The 18,656-nt window shown below is 38.4% G+C and overlaps 1 protein-coding gene across 10 annotated transcripts in view; it reads left to right on the forward strand.

Annotated features, from left to right (window-relative positions):
• The window catches only part of LOC122974803, a 100,194-nt gene that overhangs the window by 40,694 nt on the left and 40,844 nt on the right, over window positions 1–18,656 (forward strand). For 9 of the 10 annotated variants that reach the window (XM_044342763.1, XM_044342761.1, XM_044342762.1 and 6 more), the window contains one exon: window positions 2,044–2,670. The exons of the other annotated variant lie outside the window; for it this stretch is intronic. In XM_044342763.1, coding sequence (XP_044198698.1) covers window positions 2,044–2,190 — 147 coding nt within the window. In that variant the 3' untranslated portion in view covers window positions 2,191–2,670. Of the gene's footprint in view, window positions 1–2,043; window positions 2,671–18,656 lie in introns of those variants that run through there. 10 annotated transcript variants of the gene reach the window in all.

Genomic DNA, 18,656 nt, shown 5'->3' on the forward strand with positions numbered 1-18,656 from the left:
GACAGAGTTTTATAAATGTACTTCTGTACTCTGTACTTGTACAAAGAGGAGAGAGACTGGAGGGAAATGACAGAAAGAAGCAGAGTTCCTGGTGAATTCTCAGTTCAGTCAGAGGCTGAACTGACCACAAACACAAAGATACCCTCCTCAGACACAGTCAGTGCCTGCTGTTACTAGCTAGCTTACAGCTAATATACAGTGATGTATTTTGGCTATTTGGGGTGAATAAATACAAATGGTCTAGTGGTCCAACTGGCGCAAGTAACACAAGGCTTTGTGTTCTGTCTGAACACACTGTTATAGTTCAAATATTAGGGGTGTAATGGTACACCAAGTTCATGGTTCAGTATGTACCTTGGTTTTGGGGTCATGGTTTGGTGCAGCAGGAAAAAAAAGAAAGGTAGAAAATAACATTTTGGTCTTTCATTTTAAAAAATGTAAACATCCAACAATGGCTCATTGACCGTAACTGTTACCGAAACAGTTAAGTTGTGCTGCAGTGGAAAAAGCAAAACAACCTTTATGTTTCTTGCCTGTCAGGACATCTGCTGACAGTTTCTTATGCTGATTTACGGTCTAACTGTATATAAAGTAGTTCAAACTAGCCCCACGTCCAGCAGCTACAACAGTAACATGCTGCTTAAACACTGATGCTTCAGTATTAATAATCTAATGATGTCATATATAATAATATATCAGTCAGAGCGACCAAACCACTACTTTTACTGCAATACTTTTTAACTACTTTTTTACTACATTTTTCATTGTTCTGAACAACTTCACTCAAAGGCGCAGTGAAAAGCCGACCGTCACAGAGAGGGGAGGGGGACAGGGAGACGCAGTATCGTTTCACTGCAGAGATATTTTAATAATAGCGTTGCACTCGGTCAGTGTTATGGGTCTCTCATTGTCATTCTGACGGCAGCAACATTACAGGGTAACCGGGGTAACCAGGCTAATGTTACCTTTGCTAGGCTAACATACCCATGAGCATGCTAGTGATGTGCTGCCAGAATGTTCCAGGTGGAACTCTCACTCTAGAATTATTGTTCCGCACTTCAGAGTAAATGGATTATCAAACTATTTTGACAGATATTGATCAGGTCACAGAGCGTATTCCTCATACGACTGCATGCACCAAAACGGTGACGGTATATGAAATGACTCTATAAATCATAAATCAACTTTATTTTTGTACAATAAAGTAAGACACCTTATTGATCCCTGTTGGGAATCCATTGGAAGTTATTACCACAATGATTAAAGGCAAGTAAATGTTTGAAATATGTCAACGTTAAAACAAAACAAAAAAAATCAAATCAAAAAAAGAATCACCTGGACTCTGCTGTGAAGTATCTTGACATTACCAAAGCTGGTCTCTGTCCGCAGAAATCTTTCCAGGTGTCCATGTGAAAGAAGACAACAAAAGATGTTTAGCTTCCATACTTCAAGATCAAACTCTTATCAAGACCTGATAATTACCAAAATCTATTTCCAGACACCATCAGACATTCGGGCTTGTTTCAGAACCCTGGACCACTTAAAGAAAAGAAAATATATATATATCCCATTTTGAGGTCCCGACAAGTCCATGAATCAATAGCCCCAGGCTCCAGGCTCCTGGCTCCAGGCAGGTGTGGTGCGGGCAGTTTAAATAATTAAGTACATGGAGAGAGGCAGAACTGAAGTCTATGGGTCGTCATAACACAGTGAAGGATACGGGCATCGTGTTACTACGTTAAAAGCAGGTAATTGGAGTGAGTAATTGGCCAGTTTGGGTGCTCAAAGTGGCTTGAAAGTGCTAAGGAGACATGGCAGCCCATTGATTACAGGCCCCTGGGGGTCCGGGCACCGACTGCAAACATTAGCTGTTTTTACGTAAAGCCATTGCTGATACCAGTAATAGAAGCCCCGACTTGTTGACCTTGAATAGTTCAGCCTAAGAGCATTAGGTCAGATTCAACAGGTTTGAATATGGTATCATTAAAGAGACTTGTTTGTTTCTTAAACTTACCTTAGTAGTTTTGATCTTGTTCCCTGTAGCACAGCTCCAGCCCTTCAGATCAGGAAGAACTTTGCATTCCTCCCCGTCAAGGCACGGATGCATCTGACACCACCACTTCTGCTCCACTATCGAGGCTAAAAGAGAGACATGGAGGTCAAACAGCACTACTCAAGTACTGTACTTAAACCTGCATTGATTTTTTTGGCCACTTACAGGCAGCAGCATCAACACAGCACTCACATATTATTACATATTATTATCATCTTATTAGTTGATATTGTTGATAGTGTGCTAGTTTGAAAGTTTGGTTTAGCAGCATGGCCGGTATCACTCATTCAATTGTGTAAAAACCAGCCTTGCACTTCCTTTACAATAATTATTAGACTGTTAAGCCTGTTGTTAAATCTTACTTACATAAAACTGCATAAATAGATTTTTTTGGTCACTTGGAGGCAGAGCAGCAAGCTGTGGTGCCTAGCAGACACGGAACATTAGCTTTCATTTTGTTTCTGGCCATCTGATCTAATATTAACTCTTCTTTTAGTTCTGTTTTGCTCTCCACAAAAATATCTGTAACTTTAACTGCTAAATGCCCTACTATGGTCACCAGCTAGTCACTAACTTGGCTGTCTGCTGTCTACAATGGGTTTTTAGAGCTTTTTTGCAGCTGCCTGTTGCAATTTAAAATTACACTATGAGAGTGGTGAGACTAAATCAAAACAGTTGTGGGCTGTAAAGCCAAAGCAATGAGCTGAAAGATGACAAAATGCTCCATAGAGTCATTTGGTCCATTGTTAATATAAAAATTGCAGCTTTAAGTAAACCATCTGAATACTTCTACAACTGTCAAAGAGCAAACAGAAGGAAATATCTTTGTTTACACTGTCTGCAGCTGCTTGCTGCTTAAATCCAAACTTCTGCACAAATTTACATTTTTTAGAATGACCTTTTATTTATTTTAGAACAGCATTTCCGTGACAGTATGAGCCTAAAATGAGACGTCTTCTCAAGTACCAATCCAATCATCATAGTTGCCTCTTATCATGTCTTGTCATATCTTGACAGCTATCTCAGGTAAGTGATGTAAGAGAAATGTAATGCATTCCGAGTATTCAAACACACAAGTCTCAGGATCCTTGTCATACATACTGTAGATACCCACGTGTTCAAGATAAGAACTGAAAAAAGATGCAACTCCATGTGAGGGGAAAACCTTCAGCTGCAGCAAGAACACTGCCTCATTTGCCTCCATAAAAGAGAGCATTAAGCTTATGCTACTCCATTGTACAAGACATCATTTAAATTTGTCATATTACAAAGGTCATTATCTACATTCCACATCCCCCTCCACCAGCATTAGTGTTCTTCCTAATGAAGAGGATGGTTATTATAATCCACATATAACACTGGAGCCCCACTAGAGTAAATTGCATAGAATGGATACGCTACAACATAAGGGAATCAATTTGTATCACACAGCCATGGTTATGGCAGCAGTACGGTGTAAAAAGTGCATCAGGTCAACGACAGGCAGATGGTGGTTGTGCAACACCAGCTATTAAAAAGCCACAAAGGTTTCTCGTGAAATGAAATGGGGATATTGATACCAAAACATACATTGAGGACATGGGGTACATTTCACTTCACAGTTAATGATGCTTTAAAAACATGAAGGCAGCAAAGACTGGAAACATCTGGAAGCAAAAAATGGATCAGAGTTTTTATTCATTTATTTTGATTGTAGGTGTTAAAGCTGCCTGCAAATCTTTTGCTTTGACCTTGAACTCATATTCATAAATGATCAGTAATGGTTGCTTGAACACACATTGATACTTCATTTCAGTTTGGCCAAAGCATATATTTTTAGCAAGGATGGGGAACCTAGCTAACTCAAACTGTACAGTGGATAGTAAGTTGTAATTTTACTGTTAGGGTACTCCCCCAATTTTACACATCAGTTTACTCATCTCAGGGAGCACTTAGCCTGTAAAAAACAGTTGAATAATGTCTTCAGGAGGTTCTGGAGTTAAGCGTTGGGGTAACCTTGGTTTGTGGTTGGAGACTAGGGAAAAATTTGTCTTTGCAAGTCTCCTAACTTTATGAAAGTACACTGCTAATTTTGTTTAGCAGTGCCTCTTTAAGAGCAGAATAAGAGTCCAAACCTGGTAGCTCTGTCACATGTCACCTTACAGTACTTTTACAGACAAGGATGTGTTGATTTTACATTGATATTGATGCTCAGTATAACTTTCTCTCCCATATTTAAGCCTGTTGTACCTCACACAGAGTGGTAATGTAATTCAAGTTTGAGTAATCAGAAGCAAATGTGGTTCAAATAGTTTGAACACTCAGTGTACATTAGACTCTTTAGGGACAGCTTCGACCTGCAAGGCGATCTGTCATGTGACAGGTGGAGATACTGAGGGCATCAATAGGCTACTTCCCTTTAAAGGAAAACAAAGGCTTAGCCAATGCATACCAGTTTTTTCTATTTGTGATGATGTAGTTTTATGATACAGTTTCCCTTCATTATATATGCAAGCATAAGAACTAGGTTGGGAGCCCTTTAAGTTTTTCTTACTTTTATCTCAATGTCTGGGGTCCAACTCAAATGTGTGTTTAGGTCAAAAGTCATTATTTGATCAGGGCACTTTTTTTTTATTTTTTTTAGAAACTTCATTCAATAAAATCTACAGGTATTTTCTGGGGCTACCTCTTCTGAATTACACATTCAAATCTATTCAAGTTTTCTCAGATGTCTTGAGCTTCATTTATCTTCATATAAAGAGGAGATTGTCTCACACAGAGTGGAGCTAAAGGTAATCCCTGGTTGTAGAAGAAAGAATAATTAAAAGGTTAAGTGCTGATCATTTTTTCTGAGATCACCCGTGGAGCTTTAAACTGAGGCCAGCGGCTCACAGCTCTAATTTGCAGAAAATGTCAATACCAAAATGTCAAGGAATAGGTCAAACACGATTGGGTCCAGAGTTTAGCCAGAAACCTGCGCTTCTCAGAAGAAAAGTGAAGCAACCACTTCTGCCGAGTCGGGGGTCTGACACATTAGCATGCTAAGAAACCCTCTGGGTGATTGACTTTACAGTCTGCAGTGGACAGCTACACATTCATTCACAGGTGATTAAAAAAACCTTCAAGAGCCTCTTTGTAATGCTTGTAGATTTAACAGACAGTGTGCACAGTCAAATTTAGCAAGATTATGTCAGGCTAATACGGTTTATAATGTCAATCAGCTGACTAATATATGTGTGGTAATGTTGACCAAAAAGTGAGAAAAGTACTAACAACAATATTGCTATCATAAGGATAAGAGTATTTACTGTACTTTAATTACTTAGTACTGATACTATTACTACAGTAACATTAAAAACATGTCTTCTACTTATACAACTACAACCACTACTGCTATTACTACTACTATTACTACTACTTTTTGAAAGAAGAAACTTCATATTGGTTTCATTAAGTTAGATCAAGATTTTATTTTTCGTCTGTTTAAACAAATATGGGCTAATGAGATTTGGAATATGCCAAAATTTAGAACATATAGTTTAAAGATCCCCTCCAGACATGATATATAAAAATACTCTACTTGGAACAATAATGTGTGTCTGATAAGGTTTTTTCCCACAAAAAAATTATAATTACCACTTTAAAATCCTTAAAATCTACTCCCTCTACCTCATTACAAATTTCAGAATCTATAAATATGCAAATACTGTTAATTTCAGAAGTTTAACTGCTGGACACAAGATGTCTCCTACTTCACTGTAAAGTCTATTCTCAGTGTTTGTTCCCTGAAGGCTTCAAGTTTCCACATCACACTTGTGTAAATTGAATATTGTACCAGGACTGCCCCCCAAACTATTTGTGATGTCACAAATCATGCTTGTAGGCCCGCCCTTTAAAATCAGTTAACCCAGAGAAACTTTCCACTTTCAGCAGATGAATGTAAAAACATCCGTCCGGCATCAAACTCTGCAGATACATCATTCTGGAAGATCATGCGAGAATCCATCTTGTCAGGCTTCTAGTTATGCGCTTGTGAACCACCGGTGGTTCAGACCAATCAGTGTCCTTTGAGGATTCTCGCAAATCCAGCTGCCTCACAAGGTAAGACGATGATAGACAGATGGGTCATCCAATCACCTGCCAAGTATTTTTTGAAAGTGCCTGCCCTTTTCCAAACAGATTCTGAGAACGACTTCTCAGATGGTTCTGTGTGACAAACCATCTGGCGTGTCAAGTTAGGACGTTATATATTGAAGAACAGGATCAGCTTTGTCAGTTTTGTGAGTTCAATGACAAGCATTTTGATCATCAATTTCAAGCTTGCTCAGCTTCTTGATGTGGCTCTTTTGTTTGGTCTTGTTCTCTAATCTGATAAGACAACAAACTGTGACATTTTTCCATAGTACTCTTATGATATGTTGCCCCCTGACAGCATCCTCTAGAAGTAATTACACTAAAGTGAGGAAGTGTGTGCTAAAACACTGATGATGATCTCAGCAAAAATGAGATCCTCAAGATTTGTGGAAAGAAGTATCAGCAAAAAAAAAAAAAAAGAGAGACAGTAGATATCCTATGAAATATTCATTTGCTGGAACATACCATCTACACATGACGGGGCAGCTCTGGTGGTGCCGGCCACTTGCCCGGGAAAGCAGGAGCACTTCACAGTTTGTGACCTCTCCTCGATTTTGTTCTTGTTGCAGCAGCGATGCAATGCCACCACCTCACAGGTGCCTGTTCGGACATGGTGTGCCGCTGGAGAGATGACAGGAAAGATGGAACAATCAGTGTGGATTCAATCCAGCGGTGGTGCAATAGTTATTACCCTCATCACTTCTGGCCTTGGATTGAGTCCCATAAGAATAACTCTCTTGGGTCTATAATACCTGCATTGTATCCCTTTCATCTGTCTCAATAATGAAGACATTACCAAAGGGAGCAGACTACCAATTTTCTTAAAAGTTCTCTTTTATTGTAGAATAATAACAGTGGATAAAATTTTGTTTGGGAGGCTAAAAGTTTTTGATGGTGAATACTGGTTTTCTTTATCTTTAAATTTGAACATTTTCATGGTTAGAAATGAAAGGGGTATTCAATGATATCATTTTTGCTTCCTTAAAGTTGAGGGACTCACAAAAGACACATTTTGAAAGGAGAAATGGATCAAAATTGAAGCAGCACAGGCCAGCATATCCTGACTTTTAGTATGCGTCAAGCTCAAAAGATGCTGGATCCTACATTTCCCATAATACAACCAATAGAATATTTTTGTTAGATGTTCCCTGTTACAGTAAATGTCCAAATTCCACACCTCCACTTTGTAATGCAGGCTTTCTTTTACAAATTCATAGTCTCCAAGCCCAGGCCAATGTAGCTTTGTTGACATCACTATGACATAACCAGGGTTATTTTCTCAGACTTGACAAAGCTCCTCAAGAGCCACAGAAGACATTGTACAACAGTGTTTACAGGCTGAGAAGTACTAAACATATCATATAGAGTGTCCCAAAAGTATTTAGTGTTGCCCTCAGAATTCCCCCGGTATCAGGATGTAAAACCTCTCAAACAGTATGAGTCATGCTCCAACAGCAATGGAAACCAATTCCCATAATGCAACTCCATAAAGGCTCTTTAAAACCCCACACCTCCAGTTTGTAACACGTTCTCAATTACAAATTTGGAGTCTTAAAGGTACCCTGGGGAGTTTTTGCCCGCTAGTAGTGGTATGGAGCCATGTTCTTACACATGATACACACTCTTGCTGATCATTTCAAGCTATTCTGCTGATCGCCAGTTGGTGTCATTCACATACAAAGAAGTGTAGCGGTGCACCTTTAAATTTGGTAAAGAAGAGGACTGCTAGAAAGTAAACATGGATATAAAGAAGGAGTGATGTTTCTAAGGCCTCAAGGACACACACAGTGAGTTTTGATAAGAAACACTGAATGTGAACATAAGTTGTTTTTTTACAAGAAAACTCCACCAACTCAATCCGAGAGAAACCTGATGACATCAGACTTTAGAGAGCTCCCTTCAGAGCCACAAAAGACATCATACAACTGTTTTCACATGCTTAGCTGACAAATCGCTGTCTTCATCTATTTGTTAAAGTGATGCCTTTCTGTCATTCAGACATTGTTGACTTTTATGTTAATGTTCCTTACGGCTTCATTCAGACATGACAGGACATTTACTGAAAGAGACGATGCTCGCACCATATTTGGCACCTGATGCACGAGAGGGAACATGAAACAGAGAGCAGAGTTAAAAATGTTGTGATAGCAGGGAAGAAGTTTTTTTGTCCTTTTACAGTCTGCATCACTGATGGATTTTCAAATGTATTTTTATGTTAAAACTTTAATTAATAATATTGTGAGCACGAGGGGTGCATGCCACGCCGCTACTGTCAACTTTATCATTTAACATTATTAGAGTGAATTCTACTGCATGTTTTATAGTCTGACATGCACATTGAATGTTAAGTTGCTACTCTTTAATTCTTATTTGTGTTTCGCTGGATATTCATTTATTCGACAGTTGACATGAATGAAAATGTAAAATATAGAGAGGGTATTCTGGTCTGATTATTACTATGGTTGTTAGAGGGTTTTTAAACCTCTTCTGCTCCAGTTGCAGTGTAGAGGGAAAATATTTTTTACACACTGATCTGACACGAGAGGATCATTCTCCTCAGTGCCTTCAAATTGCCTTCAAATTTTCACACTCTTTCCTAGTTTATTAAACCACTTTTGTGCATAAGAAATTATGATTGAGATATTACATTTATTACAGTGATGTTAGAAGGCATAAGACAAACATTTCCCTCTCTCTCTGCAAAATCTGCGTTACATAAAGCCACACTGCCGTGACATGACATGTGACCAAGATGTTAAATTGCCATCAGCTCACATAAAGGGGTGCATGTCTGACAGGGGCTTGAGATTCATTTGTAAAATTGGTGGAGTGCCCCTGTTGGACTATCAAGGGAGCACTGAAGCTTTCCACTGAAACCAGACTGATTCAATTTTGTTAGTAGCTCCTTAAGCCAATCAGGATCTGGCATTATAAACATCATTAACAACATTATTTTTATCCCCATCAGTGTTTTTGAAAATGACAAAAACAGCACCTTTTAAATAAATAATAGCACAAGTGTGATATGGTAATGAATGGAACTGATACCACTCCAGATTCCACACAACAAGCAGCAGCCCTTAAGAAAAATTCAGATATGTGAAGGGGAAAGTGCAGCGCTGCAGTATTTGGAGCCAATTTCCAGATCACGCTCCATTGTCTGAATTATTTAGAGCCCGAACTGCTCCTTTCTCTGTTAATTGCATGTGACATTTTCATGAGGTGTCCTGCAGAAATACTCACTGCTGCTGCGGTAAACAGTAAATCTGAAATGACTGCGTGAAACTGGGCCTAACTGTCCGTACTGAAGCTTAGTCACTTACAGTTTCACTGTGTCTTATATTGGAGGACAGTGACAGAATCAGCAGCACTGATGAGACTGAAGGATATTAAAACTGACAAAGTTGTTCAGCAACTGTTGAGCATTACTGGGATGTCAATTTTTTAATTGTATAGTTGAGCTATAGAGCTCAGAAAACATGACATTTACATTAAAATTAGCTGAGAATCTAATATTTCTTACACCACATGTTTTTCTACCCTTAAGAAATATACTGCAGGGTTTTTGGATGGCATCAAACACCAGAATATATAAGTAAACAGCAGGTAGAAAAGGACAAAAAGTCAAATATAAAAAATTAAAAAAAGAAAGAAGAGAGGGAAGTTCGTTTTTTACTATGCACTCAATTTTTGATAGCATGTCTGCTCTAACAATCCCCCTCTGTCCTTCATCTTACATCAATAAAAAAAAAAAAATGCAGGTAGTTGCCCAAAAGTAGCGGGATGCTTACTCACGCTCTGCCCCAAACAAGGAAGACATGAAAGACAAACACACAGTAAGCCGAGCTGCTTAGATGTTTGTAAGAGAAGTGCTGCCAGTATCTCTCTAAAGGACGTGCTTCACACTGAGAGGCTGTAGTGTTTCCGACTGGATTTGGAGTTCTACTTGGATGCCTACTTAGCTTTCCCTGCAAGCAGATAGAGGGAAGCATTTCACTCAGGAATCTGTCTGTCCTGCAAACCCAAAGTCCGCTTTAAACCTGCAGCGCACTGCTGTAACAGAGAGGATCCCTGCAGCTGCTGCTGCTGCTGCTGCTGCTGCGGTTGTGTTTTGTAGGTTTGTGTCTTTCAAAGTTTTGTGAGGCAAGCATGATGCCACGAAATTTAAATATGACGATACACGGGTGTCCTGATGGCTTAGTGGTTAAGGTGTATCCTGTACAACTGTAACCTCCCTGATTTGATTCTGGCTGGAAACATTTCTTGTCTTTCTCTCTTTATTTCCCCGTGTTTCCTGTCTCTATCTAACAAAGGCAAAATGCCCCGAACATTTGTATCCGTGCATAAAAATGTTTTAGGTGGAGGAAATTGAGCCAGAAATTGTGAGTAGTTTGTAGTAGAAAGAAAGTGTGACCTGTACTTTTAACTCAGATCATTCAGTTTCAAATTGAAACTCAGGGCAACAAGTTTTCTGATGGGTTTTTTTTTTAAACTAGTAAAAACTAAACTAACAAGTAACTTCACCCCAAAACATTTACAGTTAACTTCTATCGCAGAAATAAAAACCAATACCATCTTTCTGTCAACTTATAAGCATGTGTAGAAATATTACTGTAACTTCAGAAATCCAGGCGAAATGAGCAGAAGCTGTTAATGTTTAAGCGAGAAGGCATGCTCTTAATTTCAAATCTCACCTCACTAGATATTCAGGTCTGACGAACAGTAACATTAATGTAACCAATCAAAACAACATGGCTGCGACTATTTACTGGCACTTCCCACAGACACACACCAGACAGCCTCTGGTAGTCGCTAGACCATCAACAAGTTGGTTTTGCTTTTGTATGACAGATTTCTTTTTGTACAATCACTAACCTAGTTTGATTATCTGTTTTCTAAATCACGAAAATGAATTTTCCTCTTTTGCAGTTCTAACTAGGGCTGGGTGATGTGGACAAAATCAAATATCACAACATTTTTGACCAAAAACCTCGATATCAAGACAATATTTTAGGGATGACTATAGGTGCTTTTCTTAAAATATTAACACAATGAGATTTTTGATAAATAATCATCAATAATGTGGATATAATGACTAAGTGGGTAAAGACAAATAATAGAACCGCTAGAACAGTCTGGTAAGTTCAGAAAATTACATCACTTTACCGTAATGCAGCCTTTAAAACCAGGAGAAGACAACACTTATGCCATATCACAATATTACAATATCCAAAATCTAGGACGATATCAATATAATATCGATATATTGCCCAGCCCTAGTTCTATTCTCCAATCCATCCTGAGAAGTGTCTTTCATCTTATATAAAGGTTTATATTCCTTTTTGTTCTTCAAACAGAAGAATAAAATCTGGGGGTACCATGAGTTTTTTTGCTTCCAGTGCAACTGAAGTAACTCAAAGATTTTTCTTGTGGTTTTGGGCATAACAACACTCTGTTGGAAACAGAAATCCACATAACACTGCCTGAAAACAAGTGTAATTATCTCTCATTTTAAGAGTAAAAATGTGACTAAAGAAAACAGAATTTAACCACTGACTAAATTATTACAGTTTTAAAGTTTCAGAGTAAAAAGGAAAATATATTTGCACTTGAAAAGAATTTAAAGCAGCACAACTACAGTTACAAATAACAGCCCCCAGGCATTTTACATAGCCCTGCCTGCAGATAAAAGGAAGAAAATCATGTGTAGTGAAGAGGTACTTCCAGAAAATAACAAGGAAACAAAAGAAGTACCTTTTGTGTCTTAATTATTAGATTTCAAACACACAGAGACTTGCCCTTTGGAAATGCAAGCACTGAATAATTGAAGTTATCTCAGGGAATAAAAACAATGTAATTGTCTGCACTCGGGTCAATATTTATCAGTTCCAGACTTGCAGGTCAAAGAGAGTACTGTACAATAGGAAAACTAATGTAAACACTAAATATCTCACAGACAGTAGGTCAACAAAAACATCAGGGTTCATACAATCCCTGCCTCCTCACAGACATCCTGCAACTCAACCAATCCTTTTGTAAAACTTACCCTGAGTGAAAAGGTCTGATGTTTCTTCTTTGACTATGTTCATCAACAGATTGCGTTTGAAAATGAAGACACACTTTCAAAACCTGCAACCAGCGTGTCAAAGCATCAGTCATTTCGCTAAAAAAAAAGGAACCTGCCTGAAAACAGACTGACTAGCGACCTGTTGTGTTTCAGGATAAACTGACTAAGATGTGATGCAGCGAGTGCAAAATAATTGGTTCATCTGACAGGAAGCATAAAACTGGTCAGAGGTATTGTCACTGTATAAGTAGTGTATAGTTGGTTTTCAGGTCTGGTGTAGTAAAGTCCTAAAAAAGAAGATGTGACAATCGTCCGTGGTGCGGTCATGCAGTGCTGCTAATGCATCAGTCCACCTACAACACAGTGTGCTGTACAGGCTGCAAAAAATAGAGTCTGATGACACATTATTTCTCACATCTGGCATGTTTGAGCCTCAAGGCCGACAGTTTCTCCACCATCATTCTGACACAGCTGTGAACTCCACTGCAGACTAAATATGTTTTAAAATAAATACCAGGGTCATATTGGACAAGTATAGCATAGTCTGAGCAATAATTACATCATTGTAGTAATTACATAATAATTAATAGTGCAAATATAATACATTTGCACAGAAAAGTCCAATATTATACATTGTGACAGCCCTCGTCTAACCTAACCTACTGTACTGATACACCTGTGGTTATGAGATACTGTGTTTTCCTATGTGTCTATAAAGTTACTAGAGGAATGCGGTTGTGGCTGCCAGCCAGATTCAGAGCACCTGGGTCTAACGCTCCCATAGGATAAAAGGCCAACTCCCAGCGTTGTTCTGGCTCTCTCTCACTTGGACTCATCAAAGCCAGCAGCTGCTGCTTTTGCCTTTGTTGGACTTTAGCTTTGTTTTCGCTTTACAACACCTTACACCCCACTGCTCACGCATTCACATTTACATCAGTGATGTTGCTGACTGACACACGCCATTGTGTCCATTTGCAAATTTGTCATGGCCTAGGAGCCGGATTATGACATCATAATACCTAAAAATTCCCTCAGAAATAGTATAAAATGTAGACATCCCCTACTCTAAATGTCTAATCGCCATAATAATAATATTTTGGCAGTTTTTATGTTTTGCCTCCATTAAATAGGACAATTATTAAGGTTTTAACAGAAAAAAAAACTTAGTACAATATATCTGCTGTTTGTTGACAGGGTGTTGATCAGTACCAATGACAATCTATCATTTCTTGACCAAGACTACTAAGCAAAGTGTCATGACTTTCAACATGACTCATCATCTAAAATGCTGTTCTTTAACAAAACCCTATTTCAAGATTCTTTATATTACAGATATTATTAAATCTGAATAAGTGAAAGTCTGAAAAGAACTGAAGCAGCACTCTGAAGGAAGAAAGGACACTTTTTCCTTCATAAATGATCCCTCTGCCATATCGTCCTCCTCTACTTGCTCTAAAGTGCTCTTATCTTCAAGTTTGAAAAAACCTTTTTACTTCTGTCCTTAACCCTAATTTCTGTCATTTCTTTTCATTGCACCTTTATGTTATATAATCATTGTGTAGCTACATGAAAAGACAAGATATCGCCCAGTGGCTCTGAACCACATTACTTTACTACTGCTTGCTTTTAAGGTCCACGCACTAAGAATTTAAATTCATGTTGCACGCATTAAACATGCCTACGATATTAAGAGTGTAAAGAAGAATCAGAGGTTACTGTTATCAGTGCTAAGTCTCATCTCCTACCATCATGTTGAGAGTGAGCCCAACTGTGATTTTGAAGTTGTCTGTGTCAGTAAGTGTTCTGATAAGTATTTTAGTTTGGTAGATTAGGGCCTTTTTCACAGAATGACGGCTCTGTTCTATTCAAGTGTCCCAGTGAGCCAGCAATACAAGGAAACTGAAACCAAATAGCTAAATGGAATTCAGCCATTGTTAATTTCATAATTTACACCTGTGTTTTTCCTACTTGTCACATGTCTTTCATGAGCCTCAAAAGCCTATTGGAGGGTCAGTATTGACATCACACGGGGTAGGGTTGGGTGGGGCGACCTGACGTATTATTAGTCACTGGTGCTAAACACCTGGGAGTTGGCAGGAGGGTGAAGGTAGAGATGTCGAGTTGTGCCACGTCGAGACAACACCAAAGGGTAAACTGTTTGATTTGTTGTTTATTACTGTTTCATCCATGAGTCTTTGGAATAGGTGGTGACGAAGTGACCACTGCAGGGCTAGTTGATGAAAAACTGTAGCTGGTGAACTCATGGTTTTTGGACTCTCTGTGTTTTTCTTCTCTTGGTTACACTTCTGTTGTCCAGTCCCTTTGGTCATATGATTTTGCTCTTTTATGAATTGAGATGTATCTTTGAAGGACTGCCTTGCATTATTGGTTATCTTATGGTGTTGTATACTTGAGTTTATATTCATGTTTATTCTTGGATGGTTTAACAGATGCTAGGTTGTATTAAGAGTATTGTGTTTTCTGGGTTTTGATTTTCTGTTGCTCTGTTTCCCTCATGTGTTCCTGCACTCCTCCTCAGTCCATTTTTTCCACACCTGCCCTGCATCAAGTTCGTTTGCCCAGCCCTGCTCTCAGTGTTTTTCCCCAGCCTGCTGTTTCCTTCACACCTTCCCTGTATCAGTCTCGTCAGCCCTGCCCTGCTCCCAGTGTTTCCCTCAGCCTATCAGCTCCCCGCCTGCCCTTGTGTCTTGCCACCTGTTCCTTGTTGTTTGATAAGTTCAGTTTGTATTTAATTCTTGATTTGTGGTTCAGTTTTGTTGGATCCAATGTTCTGCCCAGTTTTCACTGTTCAGTTGTGTCTTGTATTCTGCTCAGCTCAGCCAGTTTTTGCTTTTTGTCTGCACGAGCCTCAGAATAAAAGAAGTTCCTTCAGCCTTGATCAGCCAGCAGTCTTTGCATTTGGGTCCACCTGCTCTGCTATTCATGACGGAACTAACCTCTTACACGTTAGCCAACCTGGATTATGCTAGTGCTAGTCAGTTAACTGTCATTTAGCAAGCTAGCTAGATCTTTCGCTAACAGGATAATACATTCACACGATTATTATTAATAAGACATGTATTTGTTCTATTGACTCTTGTCTTATTACTGACTTATTGTCTATTTTGAAAGGCAGTTTATATTCTGACAGAAGAGGGAAAATGGATGGAGCAACACAGCTAATAAGCTACAATAGCTTCCTGTGTTTTGGACTCTCCAGCTCACCCTTCCCTCAAGATGGTTTGCAATTGGTTGGTGTGAATTTGTTTCAAAGCGCGTTTTAAAACTGTGCTGATTTACTTTGTGAAATAGTTGAGACAATTCTGTTAAAATAAATAGATTTTTCTGCTAAATTTCTGTGTTTTAAACACTGATGTGTGATTAAGGCTACATTCTCATTTTCACCCTCAAATGTGATGTTAATGTAAAACCTAAAAAGCAGCCTAGAATCAAATTTGGATCAAATCCTGAGGAAGACCATCTACATGAACTCCAAACACTTGCTGCTAACTATTAGACAGTATTATGTTTTTTTTTACCAGGCATGTGTTCCATTTAGAGAATCCTTTGAATCAAAGTTGCTTTCAGTGAGAAGTGATGATCCATGCAGCACTGAAATTACTCAGCTTGAAAAGCTTTAATACTCTACGTTGGTCTCTGGGGACAGTGAGGGAACTGCAAATGATGCATACTTTATATCATTCATGGAGCTGTTGTGAATGAAACAAAGTGTTATGTAGCCCAAAATGCCAACTCTCATATAGACAAATTATCTTTGATGACAAGCTCACTGAATGTAATTCCATCTGTGCAAAGATACACTGTAAATTATTTCACAAGATTTCATTGTAATATTTCACAGTATAATACTGTATCTTGAATTCTACTTTGAAATCAATGTAGGCATGGACATTACACAGGAAATTACTGTGAAATTTTGAATTTGAACATCACACATAGATAGAGGTCATAGATAGGGCTCTGCTGCTCAGACTTGCAGCCAACATTTCCCAGTGGTCACTCAGAGTATTGCAGTGGAAAATACCCCTGCAGCCCAAAAAGCATTTTCCCCCATAGTCCACCATTATAAAAGAGACATCTGTAAAACTGTTGACAGGACACCTCTCACTGCAAACAAGGTCAATTAGACTTTTTCTATTATGAATTTTTGATCCATGGAGGTTTTATATTTGTAACTTTCCTCCAGCCGAGAAAAGTGATTTTTAAAAATCTGTGACACCATCACAATGTAAAGTCTATGGGCTGAGAGGGAACCATTGGGGGAAACACTACTATGCATATTCAGAACGCAGAAGCAAACCTGGAAGCTAAGAACATTTTTTGATGTATGCCCCAGCTGAGCAATTCTTATTGGACTGAATGGACAATATTTTCAGTCTGGTATCTTATTATACATCCATGGTTGGGACTTAGTTGGTGCTAGATTGGATTGGCTGGAGGAACGATTTGCAAAGCTCTTCGGAGATTTGTACGCTAACCTTAACCTCAGCCTAACCCTAACTTGTGACAGTTCGTCCCTCCAGCCCAGCCAATCTAGAGTTTACCTTGGGACTTTGGTTCAGATACTGTGAGTAATGAAATCAGGTTTGTTATCTCACTAATCAACAGGGTTTTGGATCTGATAATGTATATTATTTTACCCTGTAACTTAACTAGCATCAGCTGTTTTATAATATGTGTGTTTTTGAAGCAGGAGTAAAGAGTTGGCAGACAGAGATACAGTAGCTAAGCTAACTGTTCCCCCAGTAAGTTTAAAGTTTAAGTTTAAATGGGCTCATATCTAATGTCTAATTCCAGTGTTCTGGAAAAAGAAAAAAAAGCCGAAGGAAAAAAAACAGAATTTGAAAATAAAGCCCTTCTCTTGCAGCTCTCCCCCCTCTCCTCTCTGTCCTAAGCCCCTCTCATCACTCTTACTACTGCACTCACTCACACACAACTTCCTCTCAAGGCACAACCTTTAGTAAAAAAGTAAACAGGACTTTGAGTGGATGCCATTGTAAACATCCTGTAACAGACAGTGCAGACCTGCATGTAGCACAAGATTTCCTCCTTTGGTGTTTTGTCAAAATGAGTGGTTTAAAGATTACACAAGGTTGTTTTTGTGTGTTTGTTTCACTGTTCACTTTTCTTGAATGAACCCTTGCAGTACCTATACCCCTTAAAGCTTCATTAGGGGAGTGTGTGACCACTGAGATGACAAAACAAACTCGTAGCAACAGCCCTGATGAACATTTGGATTACCATACTCCATGAAGTCACAGTATACTGTCACTGTCTGGATAGACAGTAGAAGCAACCTTTTGAAATTAGAGGGTGCCACTTGATTTATCTTCAATAGAGGTTGATAGTGAGGCTCATCTTCAGTTTCAATTAGTGTTTACTGATAGTGAAACCAAGATGGAACAGGTTGAAGAAAAACTGCAAAAATATTATCAGGGATAATAATTCTTCCTTTTCAGTTATTTATATGCTTTTCTGATACAAATTTGTGTCTTTAACAAATATTTCAGTTTTAGTAGCACTATATTGTTATCAATTTCCTTCCAGACATACACAAGGCACATCTTACACTGCCCAGCATCAGGTCTTAAAGGATAGGTATACAAGTCTGTCATAAAACAATACTGACATGTCCACATGTATCTTGAAAAAGTTATTGGTGGTTATGGTTGTTCCCTCCATCCACACTGGAAGAGAAGCAATCCTAAAACAATTCCTATGTATGTGATAGGGGACAAAATCTATAGTCACTCGGTGCAAAAATTTCAACATTCAGCCAAAGCTAATATACTGTAAGGCTTCAGCATTTTGAGTTAAACAAATCAAGTTGGCTTATTGTTTATTAACATTTTAGTGCAATATTCCCTCATTTTGTTTCCACAGTGTTTCCTTGCTGAGCTGTGGCAGGATTGTCACACAGAGGGAATTTTGTACTAACTCATACTGATGAATTCTATTAGTATCTTCAGCTGAACTTTGGGAGTAATTCCTGCACAGGATGAGGACTTTGTCCCTCATGTCTTGTATTGGACTCCCGTCAGGAGGAGATTTCTTTGTGGCCAGTTTAACTCAAAGTATAAATGAATAATAAATATACAAATGGTCATGTGAGAATTGTTTTCAGACAGACTTCAAAAAATGTGAACCCTTCCTTTCATATATGGTAGTGTACTCAATTTTACTGTAAATGCAGATATGCTATTTTACATTGTGTTGATAAATACATTTCTAAATTGAAACCCCATGAAACAAAATTTGGGATGTAAACCAGCTTCAAGTATGAATTTATTATTATTATTATTATTATTATTATTATTATTATTATTATCATTATTATTATTATTGTTAATGTTCAAGCTTCCAAGATTATGCAAGGTCAACCTACAAAAATCATTGCATTGC

Source organism: Thunnus albacares, chromosome 23 (genome assembly GCF_914725855.1).
Source record: "Thunnus albacares chromosome 23, fThuAlb1.1, whole genome shotgun sequence".
NCBI lineage: Eukaryota > Metazoa > Chordata > Actinopteri > Scombriformes > Scombridae > Thunnus > Thunnus albacares.